The sequence below is a fragment of the Phascolarctos cinereus genome, unplaced genomic scaffold, assembly GCF_003287225.1.
Source record: "Phascolarctos cinereus isolate Bilbo 61053 unplaced genomic scaffold, phaCin_HiC Scaffold_5;HRSCAF=322, whole genome shotgun sequence".
Taxonomy (NCBI): Eukaryota; Metazoa; Chordata; class Mammalia; order Diprotodontia; family Phascolarctidae; genus Phascolarctos; species Phascolarctos cinereus.
In genome coordinates, this window is record NW_027555958.1 from 36092932 (window position 1) to 36108063 (window position 15132).

A 15132-nucleotide genomic window follows, 5' to 3' on the forward strand; every position below is an offset into this window, starting at 1 on the left:
AACCGGAGTGTCCCCATGTGGCGCACGGTAGCAGTCAGCGCAAAAGCAGCCCATGAAGCTCTGAGTAGTCTTTGGGGGGTATCCAGCTGGTCTGGACTTGCTAGGTTGCTGGGGGGCGGAGGGGAGCGGCAGTATTGCGGGCCGTTTAAGTGGTGGCAAAGGCAGGAGGAGAGATGGGACTCTGGTTTTTAAAGAGGACTTTTTTTTTTTTGGTAAGGCAATCAGGGTTAAGTGACTTGGCCAGAGTCACACAGCTGGTAAGTGTCAAGCGTCTGAGGCTCAGGTCCTCCTGGCTCCGAGGCCAGAGCTCTATCCGTCACACCGCCTAGCTGCCCCTGGGCCTCTAGTTTAAGGCAAAGGAGTCAGTCCAGCCAGTGGTTCAAGAGTTCTTGGTCATAGCCTAATAGTCATTACAATTGTTTAAAAGCGTGAGAACACAGACTTTGTATTTGTACCTATCTCTGAAGAGCTTAATTTGCCAAATACAGATATTGCAGAAATTACTCTAGCTAGCATTTATAGAGTACCTTAAGGTTTACAAAACACTTTACACAGTTTATCTTATTTGGTCCTCATAATGACCTTGTGAGGTAGGTGCTATTATCCCCATTTTACAGATGAGAAAACTCAGGCAACGGTTAAATGACTTCCTAATGGTCCTACAGCTAGTAAGTTTCTGAAGTAAGCTTTGAGCTCAGGTCTTCCTGATTCCAAGTCTAGTGCTCTAGACTCTCCAGCTTCCTTTGAGTATCCTGAAGGATTTGGGGTGATTTAAAATAAAAATTAGGTCACCACCACAATCACATTTTTGTATAGTGCTTTATGATGTACAGATTGCTCTTCTCACAACAATCCTGTGAGGAAAAGATAGTATGAGTACAGGGTGTACAAAATTCTTAGTAAGACGTTAATCTATTAAGTCTTAAGCTTGGGGGGCCTCTTCCTGAGTCCTTGCCTTAGAGCCTGGGAATGAGCGCAGAGAGGCCAGCTTATCAGTGGGCCCAGCCCCCAGGCTGCTGGCTCCTCAGCCCATCGGTTCTTACCTTCCCGTAAGGAAGCACACTGCAGTGATTGCTGAGCGCGTGCATTAACTAGTGGAATGTGGCTGCTTTTGTCTTTCCAGGTTGGCTCTACTGCGATTCAAGTGACGTCGTCTGAGCGAACTAAAGTCCTGGGGCAGACAGTTTTTCTGAATGATATTTACTATGCCTCTGAGATTGAAGAAATCTGTCTCGTGGATGAAAACCAGTTCACCCTGACCATTTCCAATCAGGGCACTCCCCTCACCTTCATGCATCAAGAGTGTGAAGGCATTGTTGCGTCCATTATTCACATCCGAACTAGATGGGAGCTGTCGCAGCCAGACTCCATCCCCCAGCACACTAAGATCCGGCCAAAGGATGTTCCCGGAACACTTTTGAATATTGCATTACTTAACCTGGGGAGCTCGGACCCTAGTTTACGGTAGTTTGCTTTTAAATTTGTTTAGACTTCACAGACTGCTTAAGTAACTGACAAAGTGACATAAAGGCTTTAAGCAGATCCACTGTAACACTGCAAATTGGAAAGTTGAGATGCCGGATGCGGTGGCAGCCTGGACTGGATGGATCCATCTGCACCCGTATACCATCATGTTGGCCATCCAGGAAATGTCACCATACGCATATGACACTGGCCTGGCGACTCCTTAGAGGAAAGGGCCACTTTAAAAAAGAACATGCTATTTAACTCGGCTTCTCTTCCATCCTCATCTCCCTTGGGGTAGTTTTCTCATGTTGGAAGGTCTGTCTCAGGTTTTCTGAGAATCAAATGACATTGTCATTGGTTAATAATGGAAGACCTGAAATGGAATAACTCAAAAAGTTGTATAACCTACCATTCACATAGAATTTAAAAAAAAATAATTCTTGATAAAGGTAAACATAGATGGTACCAAAAGCAGTGTAGTCTTGGTTCTGCTTAAGCCTATTAATTAATTAATTTATGTGTTTCTTAGATCCCATAGTTAGGGTAAAATTCCTTATCCCAGGTGTATGTAATACACAGTCCCACATTTTTCCAAGTAGAATTCTCAGGGCTAGAAAAAAGTTTCCATAAGATACAGGGTGACCCAGATTCTATATTGGATCCTTTAGGTTCTCAAAATTGAGAGGGAGAGAGACAGGGAAACACAGAGAGAGAGAGAGAGAGAGTGTGTGTGTGTGTGTGTGTGTGTGTGACATAAGTTTGTTCGCACAGACATGCATACACATATCAAAGGAATGCCTGAAGTGGGAGATACTGAAATCTTGGTAATAATACTGTGACATTGACTTCTCTGTTGAAGTGGGTTTTAAGTTGTATGTTTCTCTTCAGCCTCCAGATTGGAAGCTCTTCTGGATAACCATTGTAGTCATACTTTAGGAACATTAGTTTGAGTTTTCTTTAAAAATATTGGTTTTTATTTAATGAGTTGATGTGAACTATAAACTCTGTTTTGACACATCAACACCCCCACAAAATATTGCAGCCGCCAAGTTAGAGGAGGGCCATTTGCTAATGGAAATCTTCTTTCTAGCTACCAGTAATTGTAATATTATATAATATAATAAAGATGCTTCGTTAAAGAAAACTCTTTCGCAAAGTAGTTAAGCCATCATTTGATTCCGTTACATTTGGGAGCCAGGGGTGAGGGCAGGAGGACCTCGGGTTTTCTTTTTCTTTTTCTTTTTTTTAAGGCAGTCAGGGTTAAGTAACTTGCCCAGGGTCACACAGCTAGTAAGTGTCTAGTGTTTGAGGCTGGATTTGAACTCTTGTCCTCCTGACTCCAAAGCCAGAGCTCTATCTACTGCGCCACCTAGCTAACCTCGGTTTTTTCAAAATATGCCTTTTCTGTTGCTTTTATTTAGTAATTATCCTCTGCACATTTTATGTGTTCCCTTCACGGTGGCAGTTTTTGTTTCTAGCCATTGGGGGTCATATTTAATAATCAGACCATTTGGAAATTTCATTTGTTTGAAAGGGAGATAAGGAAAGAATGAAGTATTATTCATGGCATAAATTAAGTTGGGTTTGAGTGTTTTTGTTTTTTTTTTGTAAAGGCTAATCATACTCGTCTTCAGCAGGTAGTAAACGTGTATAGGATGCTGAGCATCTTGTACCCAGGAGACATTTGGATTGAAGATGCTGGAATTTGAATTTATTTCCATTTGATTAGTGATTGCAGCGTCTAAACTGTGTGACTTCTGTTACCAGTAATTTCTGTATTATTAACTTGATCTAATTGGTCAGATTAGTGTGCATCACAGTGCCAGCTTCTAGAAGAACTGAGGATTTTAAGATTAAGAGATTGAAGGAACCTTAAAGAACTATTCCAGTTTGATCAGTTTGAAAATAGATTGAAGTCGGGGCAGCTAGGTGGCGCAGTGGAGAGAGCACCGGCCTTGAAGTCAGGAGGACCTGAGTTCAAACGCGGCCTCAGACCAAACACTTGACACTTACTAGCTGTGTGACTCTGGGCAAGTCACTTAACCCCGATTACCTAAGAAATTAAAAAAAAAAAAAAGAAAAAGAAAAAGAAAATAGATTGAAGTCCCAGAGTTTTCCAGGGAGCAAGTAGTAAAGCTGGGATTCAGCCCCAGGTTTTCTGCCTCCAAACTCAGGCCTCTCTCTGATTTTTATATTAGATGGAAGTATTTCCCTCTGGTTGAATCTGCCTCTCTCCCAGTTTATTGTCTCAGACCTAGCCCTTCCTATAGGGAATTTCTCTGTCTTTTGCAGCCACCTACATCACAGTGCTATCATGAGTAGGTTAAAAATGTTCATTTAGAAGAAACAACAGAGATACCTCCACCCTGATGATTTGAAGGATTCTTGTTTGATCACAGAACCTGAACAATTTACCCATAATTCCTTCAAAATGTAAAAAGTAGCAGATTATATTATAATCTCTTTGTTAAAGTATCATTTATTGTATGTGTTAAAATGACATTTTTAAAATTGGAAGAAATGTTGAAATGGCTTCATTTGTGTTTTCTTCCAGGTCAGCCGCCTATAATCTTCTCTGTGCCTTAACCTGTACCTTTAATTTAAAAATTGAGGGCCAATTACTAGAAACATCAGGTCTGTGTATACCTGCCAACAATACCCTTTTTATTGTCTCTATTAGTAAAACCCTGGCAGCTAATGAGCCACACCTCACCTTAGAATTTTTGGAAGAGTGCATTTCCGGATTTAGCAAATCCAGTAAGTAGTGGCAATTTTCTGACATGCTACAAATGAACCTAAGAAAATGTTTTTGTTTTGGAGTTTGAGAATGAAGCTTTTCACTTGTCACCTTGTCAGCTGTGGGGGGTGGGCTTTGATTATCAAAGGCCAGATGAAGAACTTTGGCCCCAGCAGGTGTTGAGAACAGCACACCCACTCCCTCAATCAAGCTATAACCACATGTCTGTCCTCTCTCTGGTAGTGTCCTTTCATTGACAGTGGCATGAAGCAGCTCTAAATTCCAGATCCTGAGTCAGGCCTTCATTAAGGGATGAACTGGGGATGGGGAGAGACACTTGGTGAGCTTTTACCAAAGGCATTTTAGGCCCCAGTAAATCCCTCCCCCTCTCCCGCAAAATAAAAGGTCTTTGCAAGTTTTCTCTACTTCTCCTACAGTAACATTGCAGGACAGATTTGATTTGTCTTGAATTTTGTGATTTTCCTATAATGATTGATAAAAGCTTTGATCAGTCAGTATAAGCAGTTGAGAGCCTTAAAAAAAAAAGGTTTAATGCCTTCCAATCTTTAAGCACTTTTCTTTTCAGCAACTGTCAAACCATGTCACAGTTCATCCTCATCTTTATAGTAACGTGCTATATTGCTTCCAAAATGTAATGGAAGATAATACGGCTCTTAGAAGGTCGTTCTCCCCCCCCCCCCCCCCGCTTCAAGTTTCCTAATTTGGTGATACTTAGGTTTATACTAATCTTCTGCCAATAATTTTGCTCAAGCAAAACAAAACCAAAAAAGTAACCGCTCAACAGTGCCGTAGTGATAAAGGAGATGCACTGATTCGGTGAATTTCTTTTCCAGGTATTGAACTGAAGCACCTCTGTCTAGAGTACATGACTCCCTGGCTATCCAACCTAGTCCGTTTCTGTAAACACAATGACGATGCCAAACGACAGAGAGTCACTGCTATTCTTGATAAACTGATAACAATGACCATCAACGAGAAGCAGATGTACCCATCAATCCAAGCCAAGATATGGGGGAGCCTCGGGCAGGTATTCGTGTTGCAGAAATTCAGCTTCAGGCACTCATCGTCACATTTGGACGGGGTTAATTTTTTTTTTAATTTAAGTTTTATTTAGTATCTTATATTCCCCAAGTTACATGTAAAAACAATTTTTAACATCGTTTTTGGAACTTTGAGTTCCAAATTCTCTTCCTTCTTCCCTCCCCCCACCATTGAGAAGACATGTGTAGTCATGCAAAACATATCCATAATATGTTGTGAAATCCATGTTGTGAAGGAAGACCTAGACCCTCCCCCCAAAAAAAAACCTCAAGAAAAATAAAAGTAAAAAAAAGGTATGCTTCAGTCTGTATTTAGACACTATCAGTTCTTTCTCTGGGGACGGATGGCATTTTTCATCATAAGTCCTTCAGAGTTGTCGTGGATCATTGTATTGCTGAGAAGAGCTAAGTCATTCACAGTGTCCATTTGCCGTTGCTTTATATGTAGTACATTTCATTTTGCATCAGCCCATGCAAGTCTTTCCAGGTTTTTCTGAGAGCGTCCTGCTCATCATTTCTTAGAGTACAGTAATATTCCATCATAATCACATACCACAAATTGTTCAGCCATTCCCCAATTGATGGGCACCCCCTAAACTTCTAATTCTTTGCCCTCAGAAAAGAGCTGCTATAAATATTTGTGTACATATAGGTCCTTTTCTTTTTTTTTTAATCTCTTTTGGAATACAGGCGTAGTAGTGGTATTCCTAGGTCAAAGGGTAGGCATGGTTTTATAGCCCTTTGGGCATAGTTCCAAATTGCTCTACAGAGTGGTTGAATCAGTTCACAACTCCACCAACAGAGCATTAATGTCTCATTTTTCACACATCTAGATGGGGTTAATTTTCAATAGAGATAGTATTTGAGAAGGAAAGATGTTACTATAGCATTGTAGTTTGTGCACCCCGGTCTCATAGAAGGTGACTAAAAAAGTTTGATCTGGCTTCTAGCATCCCACAATAATCACTTGGTTGAAGCAAGTTAGATGCCAAGGCCGTTACCAAAAGAGGATCACTGAATGTTCATTGGAAAAGTGCTTTGTAGACTCTGGGTTAGTATATACATTTGAACTGCTCTAGATGATGCTGTTCCCATTTGGGATGGCTCCCGAAGGCTGTCCTGGGGGAACCACAGCAGCGATACCAAAGTCTACAGAACGTTTTCCCTTTCAGAACAGTCACCATAGGGGGCTGCTCCTTTCTTGCAATGATCCCAGTCAAAATGTGTTTGAAAGAGCCAGTCAGCGGAGGGTCCCTTTGGCCAGCCTTGTCACTTTATAGCCCTCCCTGCCTGAGATCTGGATCTGTTATGGGGTCAGTTCTTTATAGCAGACCTACTTAACTTTTCTGGAGTAGGTCAGGTCCACCAGAATAAAAAATTATCTAGGGAAAAGAAACAAGGGTTCAGGGAGTATTAAGTAAGTTGCCTGACTCATGATCTGCAAATTAATCAGATGAACAAATTTGCCATTCCTTATAGAGCATTTTTATTTAAAGCTAATGCTGGGAAGGCTGATAATGAGACAGAAGAAGGCAGCCTTGTTCATGTGGCTAATTTCTGAATGTTTCAAAGGAAAACTTCGGGTGCTGTATGTAGAGCTCTGGTTAGACAGAGGATATGTTTTTGGCTCTGTTTTGTTGTTGTGTTTTACTGTTTTCTCCTTTAGATTACAGACCTGCTTGATGTAGTGCTGGACAGCTTCATCAAAACCAGTGCCACAGGTGGTCTGGGGTCCATCAAGGCTGAAGTGATGGCCGATACGGCCGTGGCGCTTGCTTCGGGGAATGTGAAACTAGTGTCGAGCAAGGTGGGCTCTTCACCTCTGTGCCCAGCATTTGGCCTCTTGGATCGTATGTTAGTTTCCCTCTCAAGAGTTCTGAAAAATCTAGAACAGCAAGCTAGTCATTTTACGGTTAAATTGAATTATTTTGTGCTAATATTTGTACCTTTTGTGTCACTTTAACCACAACAACAACCCACGAAGTCTTGCTTCTTTCCAGGTGATTGGAAGAATGTGCAAAATAATTGACAAGACCTGCCTGTCTCCAACGCCCACCCTAGAACAACACCTCATGTGGGACGACATCGCCATCTTGGCGCGCTACATGCTGATGCTGTCCTTCAATAATTCTCTGGATGTGGCGGCTCATCTTCCCTACCTCTTCCATGTGGTGACTCTGTTGGTAGCCACGGGCCCCCTGTCACTTCGTGCTTCCACACACGGACTGGTCATCAATATCATCCACTCTCTGTGCACCTGTTCACAACTTCATTTTAGTGGTGAGTGCGTGATGTTTCACCGGCCCTGCTCTCAGGGCCTTCATCTGCTGCCATATTGCTTTAGCCTGGAGCTTAGATAAGGCCAGAGTAACTGTCAAAGGAGAAAGAGAGGCGTGTTTTTGGCCTCAGTTCCCAGTGCATTCCAGGGCAGCCATATAGACGCTTCACTGGTTTTTTTTTTTGGCAGTTGGGGTTAAGTGACTTGCCTAGGGTCACACAGCTAGTAAATGTGGGCCATGTAGCCTCTTGAGGTGGAGCTCACCGTCAGATCTGTAGCACGGACATGAGTTGACACCTGGGGGCTTTATAACTAGCCACTGAATCCAAAGCCACGTGGATCCATGTATCACTGGAGCTAAGGGTTGGCGTCTGGCCTAGTTCTGAATGCAGGGAAGCTAAAGGACGGAAGGATTCAAAGAGGGTCTTGTTGGCTTCATTAACTCTGGAGGGCAGTGTCTGTATTCTTGTTTTAATTTCACAGAAGAGACCAAGCAAGTTTTACGGCTGAGTCTGACTGAGTTCTCACTGCCTAAGTTTTACTTGCTCTTTGGCATCAGCAAAGTCAAATCGGCTGCTGTGATAGCCTTCCGGTCCAGTTACCGGGACAGGTCTTTCTCCCCCGGCTCCTATGAGAGGGAGACCTTTGCCCTGGCATCCCTGGAGACAGTCACAGAAGCTCTCTTGGAGATCATGGAGGTATGACCGGGGGGACAATGAGAAACAGAATCGATCCTATAGGAGATCTCACATACTGTCCTGCTCAGGACAAGTCACTGCTGCTGTGTGCTGTTGTCAGCCAATAAAATTTCCCCGAGGTGTTTACATTTTTAAACCTTTTGGTGAAATGTGTGACTTGATAGCAGATTTTCTCAATGTTTGTATCTGCATCTCCACATATATGGAGATGTATTTCAAGAGTGTTTTCTTTTAGGCTTGTATGAGAGATATTCCCGCGTGCAAGTGGCTGGACCAGTGGACAGAGCTAGCCCAGAGGTATGGAGGGGTGCCCCATTCTCCACGGCTCTCGTCCTTCTGTAGCTGCACGTGGGGATGAGGTCTGTGAGATGGCTTCTTTTGGTTTTACAGGTTCGCCTTCCAGTACAATCCATCCCTGCAGCCAAGAGCTTTGGTTGTGTTTGGTTGTATCAGCAAAAGAGTGTCCCACGGGCAGATCAAGCAGATTATCCGCATTCTTAGCAAGGTATTTTTTCTTTTGTCTCTGATGCTTGTGGGTCAGAGATTCTTAGCAGGGTCCTCCCATTTTTCTAGAGGACATTTACTGTAGTTCTGTCCCCTTTGTTCTTTTGAAAGGTGTTTTGATTGTTTTCTTCATTTTAATTCATGGGAAGAAGACAAGACTATGTACGAGATATTTTTTAAAGAGGATGACATCTGGTCCCCAAAATATGAAAGCAGATGTGGCAGTGGGGGTGTTGTTTTTGCTAAACTGGAACTGAAAAGTTTGCCAGAATCAAGCTCCCCAAAGCTCCTCAGCCTTGAGCTGTGAGCACGTGATGTGATCTTCACCTCCACAGCACTAGAGATTGTGGCTGTTCTGAAATATATGAGTGCTGCCCAGCACCAGGAAATACCAGGAAGTGTGGCAGCCTTAAATTATATTATACCAAAGTTCCTGAGATAACCAGAACATTGTTTTCTTATTGCCATGTTGTTCCACAGTCTTTCACTGGAAACAGCCCTCATTCTTTTTTTGTTTCCAGTCCTGCTTCTTAATAAATTATTTCCTTCTTCTTTGAATGGATTCTGAGCTATGGTTAAATGCAGTTTCTAAATTAGTATTTGACTTTAATGAAAATAAAACACAGAACTCTTGTTTTCCCAAAACAGGGCCTTGAGAGCTGCCTAAAAGGACCTGATAATTATAACAGTCAAGTTCTGATTGAAGCTACCGTAATAGCACTAACCAAATTACAACCACTTCTTAATAAGGTAACGATTCCCTACATGCAAGGAAAAAGAAATACATTTTTAATGAAAATCAGTAGAACGTCGTGTTCTAGATCCTTTAAAGCCCATCAGCCTCATCATTGCAAACTGCTTCTGTTTCCTTTTTGCACTTCCTTGTTCTGAGTATCAGGCTTAGGATCATAGATATATTTTCTTTTGAATAATTCAGAAAATGAGGCTGAGATTGCCATTAATAATGCAAATTACTTCAATCATGTTTCTGTCCTTATAGAATCCAGCTACTTGATAGAAGAAAAATATTTACATTTCAGCAGTAATTCTATCATATTTGGTATGGTCGTTTACTCAATTTTATTAAATAATAACTGGGCTCGATATTATGCTTTTCTTATGTAACGAGCCTGTGTAGGAGGTAGTACAAGCTTCACTAACCCCATTTTACAGATGAAGGCATTAAGGCCCAGGGAGGCAGACGCTTCTGCAGTCAGACAGCTGGCTAGTTTCCTGACTCTTATTTCCAGCCTTCTGTCTACTTCTTCTGCAATGTGTGCTCTTATGATTCTTTCCCCCGTGTTTTACTGAGTGCTTTTCTCGCAACCCCTCTGTGCACAGGGTAGCTAAGACCAGTAGACTAGTTCACCCTGTGAGTGCCATTCAGTTCGTTTGGGCCCCCTCACATGAGGAAGGTTTCTGTGCCTAGTCGCAGAGTAGGTGGGGCATACAGTTGATCGCTGAAGGGGATGACAGACTAACCTTGGCTGTCGGGTTCCCTGTGGTTGGCCTTGAGGGCTTGGAGGTCCAGTGGTCAGGAAGTGAGTGGGTGGTATGTGCAGAGCAGGGTAGCTGGCTCTGACGGATGGAGAAACAAGACACGCCTGGAATTTGCCCCATGTCATTAATGTAGATGAGCATGGATGGGACCAGGTGTCAATTTACTATGAAGTGTAAAGAGATGGGGAGGCAGCTGGCCAGAGAAGGCTCCGTGGACCGGGGCATGTGGGCAGGGCCTTGGCATGGCGAGAGCATCCGTATGGTGTGTCTGAGGACAGTGCAGCTCAGATTTGGGATCCTAGGCTTTAGAGCTAGAAAGACCCTGAGCGATTATCTAAGCTCCCTCATCTGGTAGACCAAGGCACTGGAAGGGACCTTTGAGAGAAGAGCCAGGCTCGGAATGCCTGTCCACTCCACCAAGTCCAGGGTAAGTTCTGGCACTGCCAAGAGCTGGCTGATCTGAGGGAATCAATTCACCAATTCTGGGGCCTCTGTTCCCTCACCCACAAAATGGGACTAATGCTGTTTATACCCTCAATCAGTCAGCAAGTATATATTAAGCATCTGCTGTTGTGGCAGCCATGGCCTCTGGGAATGTGAGTTCAGAAAATGAGCAATCCCTGCTCATGGTTACATTCCAGCAGGCAGACTGCATCTACACACGAGTCTGCATAGAATGCATTCAAAATAAATATAAGTTGCTCAGAGGAAGGCAGGCCAAGCAGTCAGGGGGGAAGGGGCTGTGTCGAGGTGGAAGGTGGTGCTTCCGTCGCCGTGCTGTGTAAGAAGCCTCGGGACAACCTGAGATCATGCACAGAAGCGTTTTCTTATCCTCGAGCACTGTCTCAGTGTATTATCACGCTGGTCATCATCCCCAGCCATGCCAAAAATGTCTCAAGCTCCTCTTCGGATAAGACCGGAGTTAGCGGGGAGCCTGTGCTGGGGGGGCGGCTCATGTAGTGATGCAGGCATGAAGTTATGAGTATCTGGACTTGGGTACTAGAAATGGAGAGGAACAGGAAGTGCAAACCATGACAAAGGAAGATGCAGTTGGCTTTTGTGGTCGGTTTGGGGAACAGGAGAGTGTTGGTGCTGGTGAGACTGCGGAGGACAGCCAGGCACAAGAGGCCTCTCAGATCTAGACTGGGCTGGCCTCTGTCCAAGGGAGAAGAAAAGAAGTGAAGGGGGTGGCCAGGGCAGGCTCCCCATGAACAGCAGAGGGCTCTGTTAAACTGAGCATCCCTTGTGTGTGATGGCATACCCCAGCAGGAGTCCCCTCTGCACCGAGCTCTCTTCTGGGTCGCTGTTGCGGTGCTGCAGCTGGACGAAGTGGACCTGTACTCGGCGGGCACCGCCCTCCTGGAGCAGAACCTGCACACCTTAGACAGTCTTTTGCACGTCTTCAATGACCAGGTAACTGTCCCTGGGACACCTCCGGCCCTTCTCAGCTCCTGGCAAAGCCCATGGAAAGTGGTGCCCGTGGCAGACATCAGAAGCCCGGCTCCAGCCTTTCTTTGAGCACCACTGCTTTGTGCTGAAAGCAAAGGTAGTCTCTAAAAGCCTGTTTAACCCACAACAGAGCAGAAAGACTGGAGCAGCACTAGTAATTAAGGCAAAAACACAGCCAGGTAGAGCTAAGTCATTATCGTGGGTGATATACTTCACGAAAAGTCAGTCGGGGAGGGTGGGTGGGAGCTGCAGATTCTGGAAGAGCCTTGAGGGTATTATCAGTGTCTCTGAAGATGAAGGAAATTGGAGGCCATGGGGGGGCGTAGTGGGCAGAGCACTAAAAGGGCCTAAAGTCAGCAAGACCTGGGTTCAAGTCCAACCTCAGACACTTGCTAGCTGGCCAAGTTATTTTACCTCAGTCTACTTCAGTTTCCTCAACTGTAAAATGAAGATAATGATAGCACCTACCGCCCAGGATTGCTTTGCCATCCTTAAAATGCTAGATGAATGCAAGCTATTATTCTATTTCATTTTATTTTGAGACTTTGGGCAGGGGTGGGGAAGCTGCTGCCTCAAAGCCACATGGGGCCTACTAGGTCTTCAGGGGCGGCTCTTTGACGGAATCCAAACTTCACAGAACAGATCCCTTAATAAAAGGATTTGTTCTGTAAAACTTGGACTCACCCAAGGACCTAGAAGGCCACATGGGGCCTAAGTCTTACGGCTTTCTTTTGCTTTGATACAGGGGTCTCAGTAGTGTTATTCTTAGATTATCACCTGTGATTAAGGTTATTAGAATGAAGAGAAGGGAAAGAGTGGATGGGGAAGACATTTCCCTGGAATAAGTGGGCTCTGGTGGAAAGAGTAAGAGATGTAATAATGAGCTGATGCAATTCCTGTAAATGAGGGAGAAGCCGCTTTCTTCTCACCCTCTGTGTCCCCATTTCATTCCCAGAGCCCAGAAGAAGTGTTCATGGAGATCCGGCAGCCCCTGGAGTGGCACTGCAAGCAGATGGACCATTTTGTGGGGCTCAACTTCAACTCCAGCTTTAACTTCGCCCTCGTTGGGCACCTCCTGAAGGGTAGGCCAGGAGAACCTTAGGCGGGCACCTTGACATGGGTCATGTTTACATGCACCGGCCTAGACAAGAGGCATTGAAACAGCATCGCCTCAGGTTGTGTGTGTGTCGGGGGGACTCTCCTGGCCGGGGGGTAGCATCGCCTCCGGTTGTGTGGGGGAGCTCTCCTGGCCAGGCCGTGCCCCCTGCCCCCAGCTGCCAGCATGCCAGCCTTCTAGCCAGCGATGTAGCCCCTCTTTCTAGCAATAGCTACAGACTGTTTGATCAACACCGTGCAGTGTTGAGCCATATAGTGGTGAGGGAGTGTGCAGGGGACCAGCAGCCTTAAGCAGTACCAGGGCTGGTCGGTCGCCAGGCCACCTGCGTTGTTAGCTTTCAGTGCTACCCATTAGTCCCAGGCAGTCAGAATAGGAGATGCTACTCCTCAGAGCTTAATATGCACCAGTGTACATATTGTTTTTGCCTCATAAATAGAAATTTAGGTTTCTTTCCAAAAATAGTGTAGAAGTTTTCTCTGTAAGATCACACACACACACACACACACACAGACAGATTTAAATATTTTGGGATATATAAATAGTGAAGTGTTTGCTTCTTCCAAAGTTCTGAAGATTTTCCAGATGTCTTTTCTATTCATTGTCTTAAACATGTCTAATAAATTGGTTAGCATTAATACTTTGAAGCTTCCAGAAAGTCAACTTATGCTCTCCTCTTGCTCTGAAGGGCAAATGTATCACTTGGAATGTCCACCACTGGCTTTGCTGTGTGGGTGTGGGTGTGGATGTGCGCGCCCTCAAGGATGTTTGTGATTTTCAGCTTCTGGAGGTTGTGTTCAGCTTCCTTTGGGGCCCCCTCAGCACCGAGGTCAGTTCAGTGACTCCATCGGTACCGGGGGGTGAGTCTTGTTTATGATTCTTTGCCTCTTGTTTAGGATTTCGGCACCCTTCGCCTGTCACTGTTGCAAGAACCGTGAGGATTTTACACACACTGCTAGCGCTCGTTAATAAGCACAGGAATTGTGACAAGTTTGAGGTGAACACCCAGAGTGTGGCTTACCTAGCAGGTAAAACACCAGTCCTCGCAGTCAATCCGCTGTAAAGATCCCTAAGTCCTCAAGCTGAAACGAATGAGGGAACTAGGCCAGGCATTTTGGTTCGGATGTTGAGGAACCTGGAACATTCTCCCTCTCTTTTTTTTTTTTTTTGAGCTAGGCAGTGGGTTAAGTGACTTGCCCAGGGTCCCACAGGAACGTTGTCTTAATTTCCATAAGTTCTGGCTTCTAAAGGAGTAGCAGCTCCCCTTCCCCAGCACAGGCACCTAGAGCTGTCCCTTCTTGCCAGCACGTCAGATCTAAAGTTCTTAGAGGCACCATCTTCATGCCCTTATGCTCTCTCTGGAGCACGCCTCTCATTCTTTCTAAGTGGACTTTTCATTAGTAAAGAATATTCTTGCCTTCCTTTACTAGCTAGGTTAATGCAGTTCAACAAAAAGTTATTTAATGACTACTGTATGCAAAGCACTGAATATAAATAGATGATGACAACCTGAGTCAGGGTGCTGGCTGTGTGGATAAAGAAAAGGGATGTTCTAGCTAGATTCTTAAGGACTTAGGATGGTCATGACAGCTGGTTGGACACAAAAGTTGAAAGAGAAGAAGAAAATTGAGGCTCACCCAGACGAGAGAACAGGAATGCCCTTAGCAGATGGAGGGAAGTTCAGGGGAGACAGGCTGGCTATAGTTTTAGACACGGCAGGCTTGAGATAGTGATAAGGAGGCTGGAGGAAGATGTCCAGCAGCAGGCTGCGTGCAGAGAGACTAGAGCCATTGCGTGGCCCAGTCCAGGCCTTCAGCTAGAAGGCTTTCTCCCTTTAATCCAGTCTTCCCTGTGGTCTTCTCTTGGCACCCCTACTTCCATCTGTTAACTTCTCTATTCACCACTCCCTCAGGATCAATGCATTTGGTTTGTGTTCAGTTAATGGGGTTTTTTTATGTTGTGTGCCTTAAAAGCAGGAGAGAACACTAGACCTGGGATTCTGGACATCTGGGGTCTAGTCCTGGCCCTGCTGGCTACTGATTGTCTGTCCATTTTCTTTTTCTTAGCCTCAGTTTCCTCATCTCTAAAATGGAGATAGTACTTGCCCTGCTTACCTCATAGAGATGGTAGGATCAAAGAGAGTGATGAATGCGAAGAAGAAAACACTTTAAGAATGGCAAAGCCCTGCAGAGATGTTAGGAGTGGGCATGACTCATGGATTTCTTGTTTCTGTGTGCTGTGTCCTCCAGTAAATAGCTGGCCCACTGAGGACCAAGACTGGGTCTTCTCGATGCTCCACATGCCCTGCGTGGCCTTTGCTCATG

The 15132-nt window shown here is 44.7% G+C and overlaps 1 protein-coding gene across 12 annotated transcripts in view; it reads left to right on the forward strand.

The window, feature by feature from the left end:
- The window catches only part of NF1 (neurofibromin 1), a 248319-nt gene that overhangs the window by 201769 nt on the left and 31418 nt on the right, over positions 1–15132 (forward strand). For 7 of the 12 annotated variants that reach the window (XM_078154810.1, XM_078154813.1, XM_078154817.1 and 4 more), the window contains 12 exons: positions 1124–1464; positions 4022–4224; positions 5059–5306; positions 6932–7072; positions 7266–7545; positions 8027–8241; positions 8477–8538; positions 8632–8746; positions 9394–9495; positions 11512–11658; positions 12650–12776; positions 13705–13836. In XM_078154810.1, the coding sequence (XP_078010936.1) occupies positions 1124–1464; positions 4022–4224; positions 5059–5306; positions 6932–7072; positions 7266–7545; positions 8027–8241; positions 8477–8538; positions 8632–8746; positions 9394–9495; positions 11512–11658; positions 12650–12776; positions 13705–13836 (2113 nt within the window). The remainder of the gene's footprint in view (positions 1–1123; positions 1465–4021; positions 4225–5058; positions 5307–6931; positions 7073–7265; positions 7546–8026; positions 8242–8476; positions 8539–8631; positions 8747–9393; positions 9496–11511; positions 11659–12649; positions 12777–13704; positions 13837–15132) is intronic. The other 5 variants (XM_020963234.2, XM_020963236.2, XM_078154812.1 and 2 more) reach the window with 4 other exon arrangements.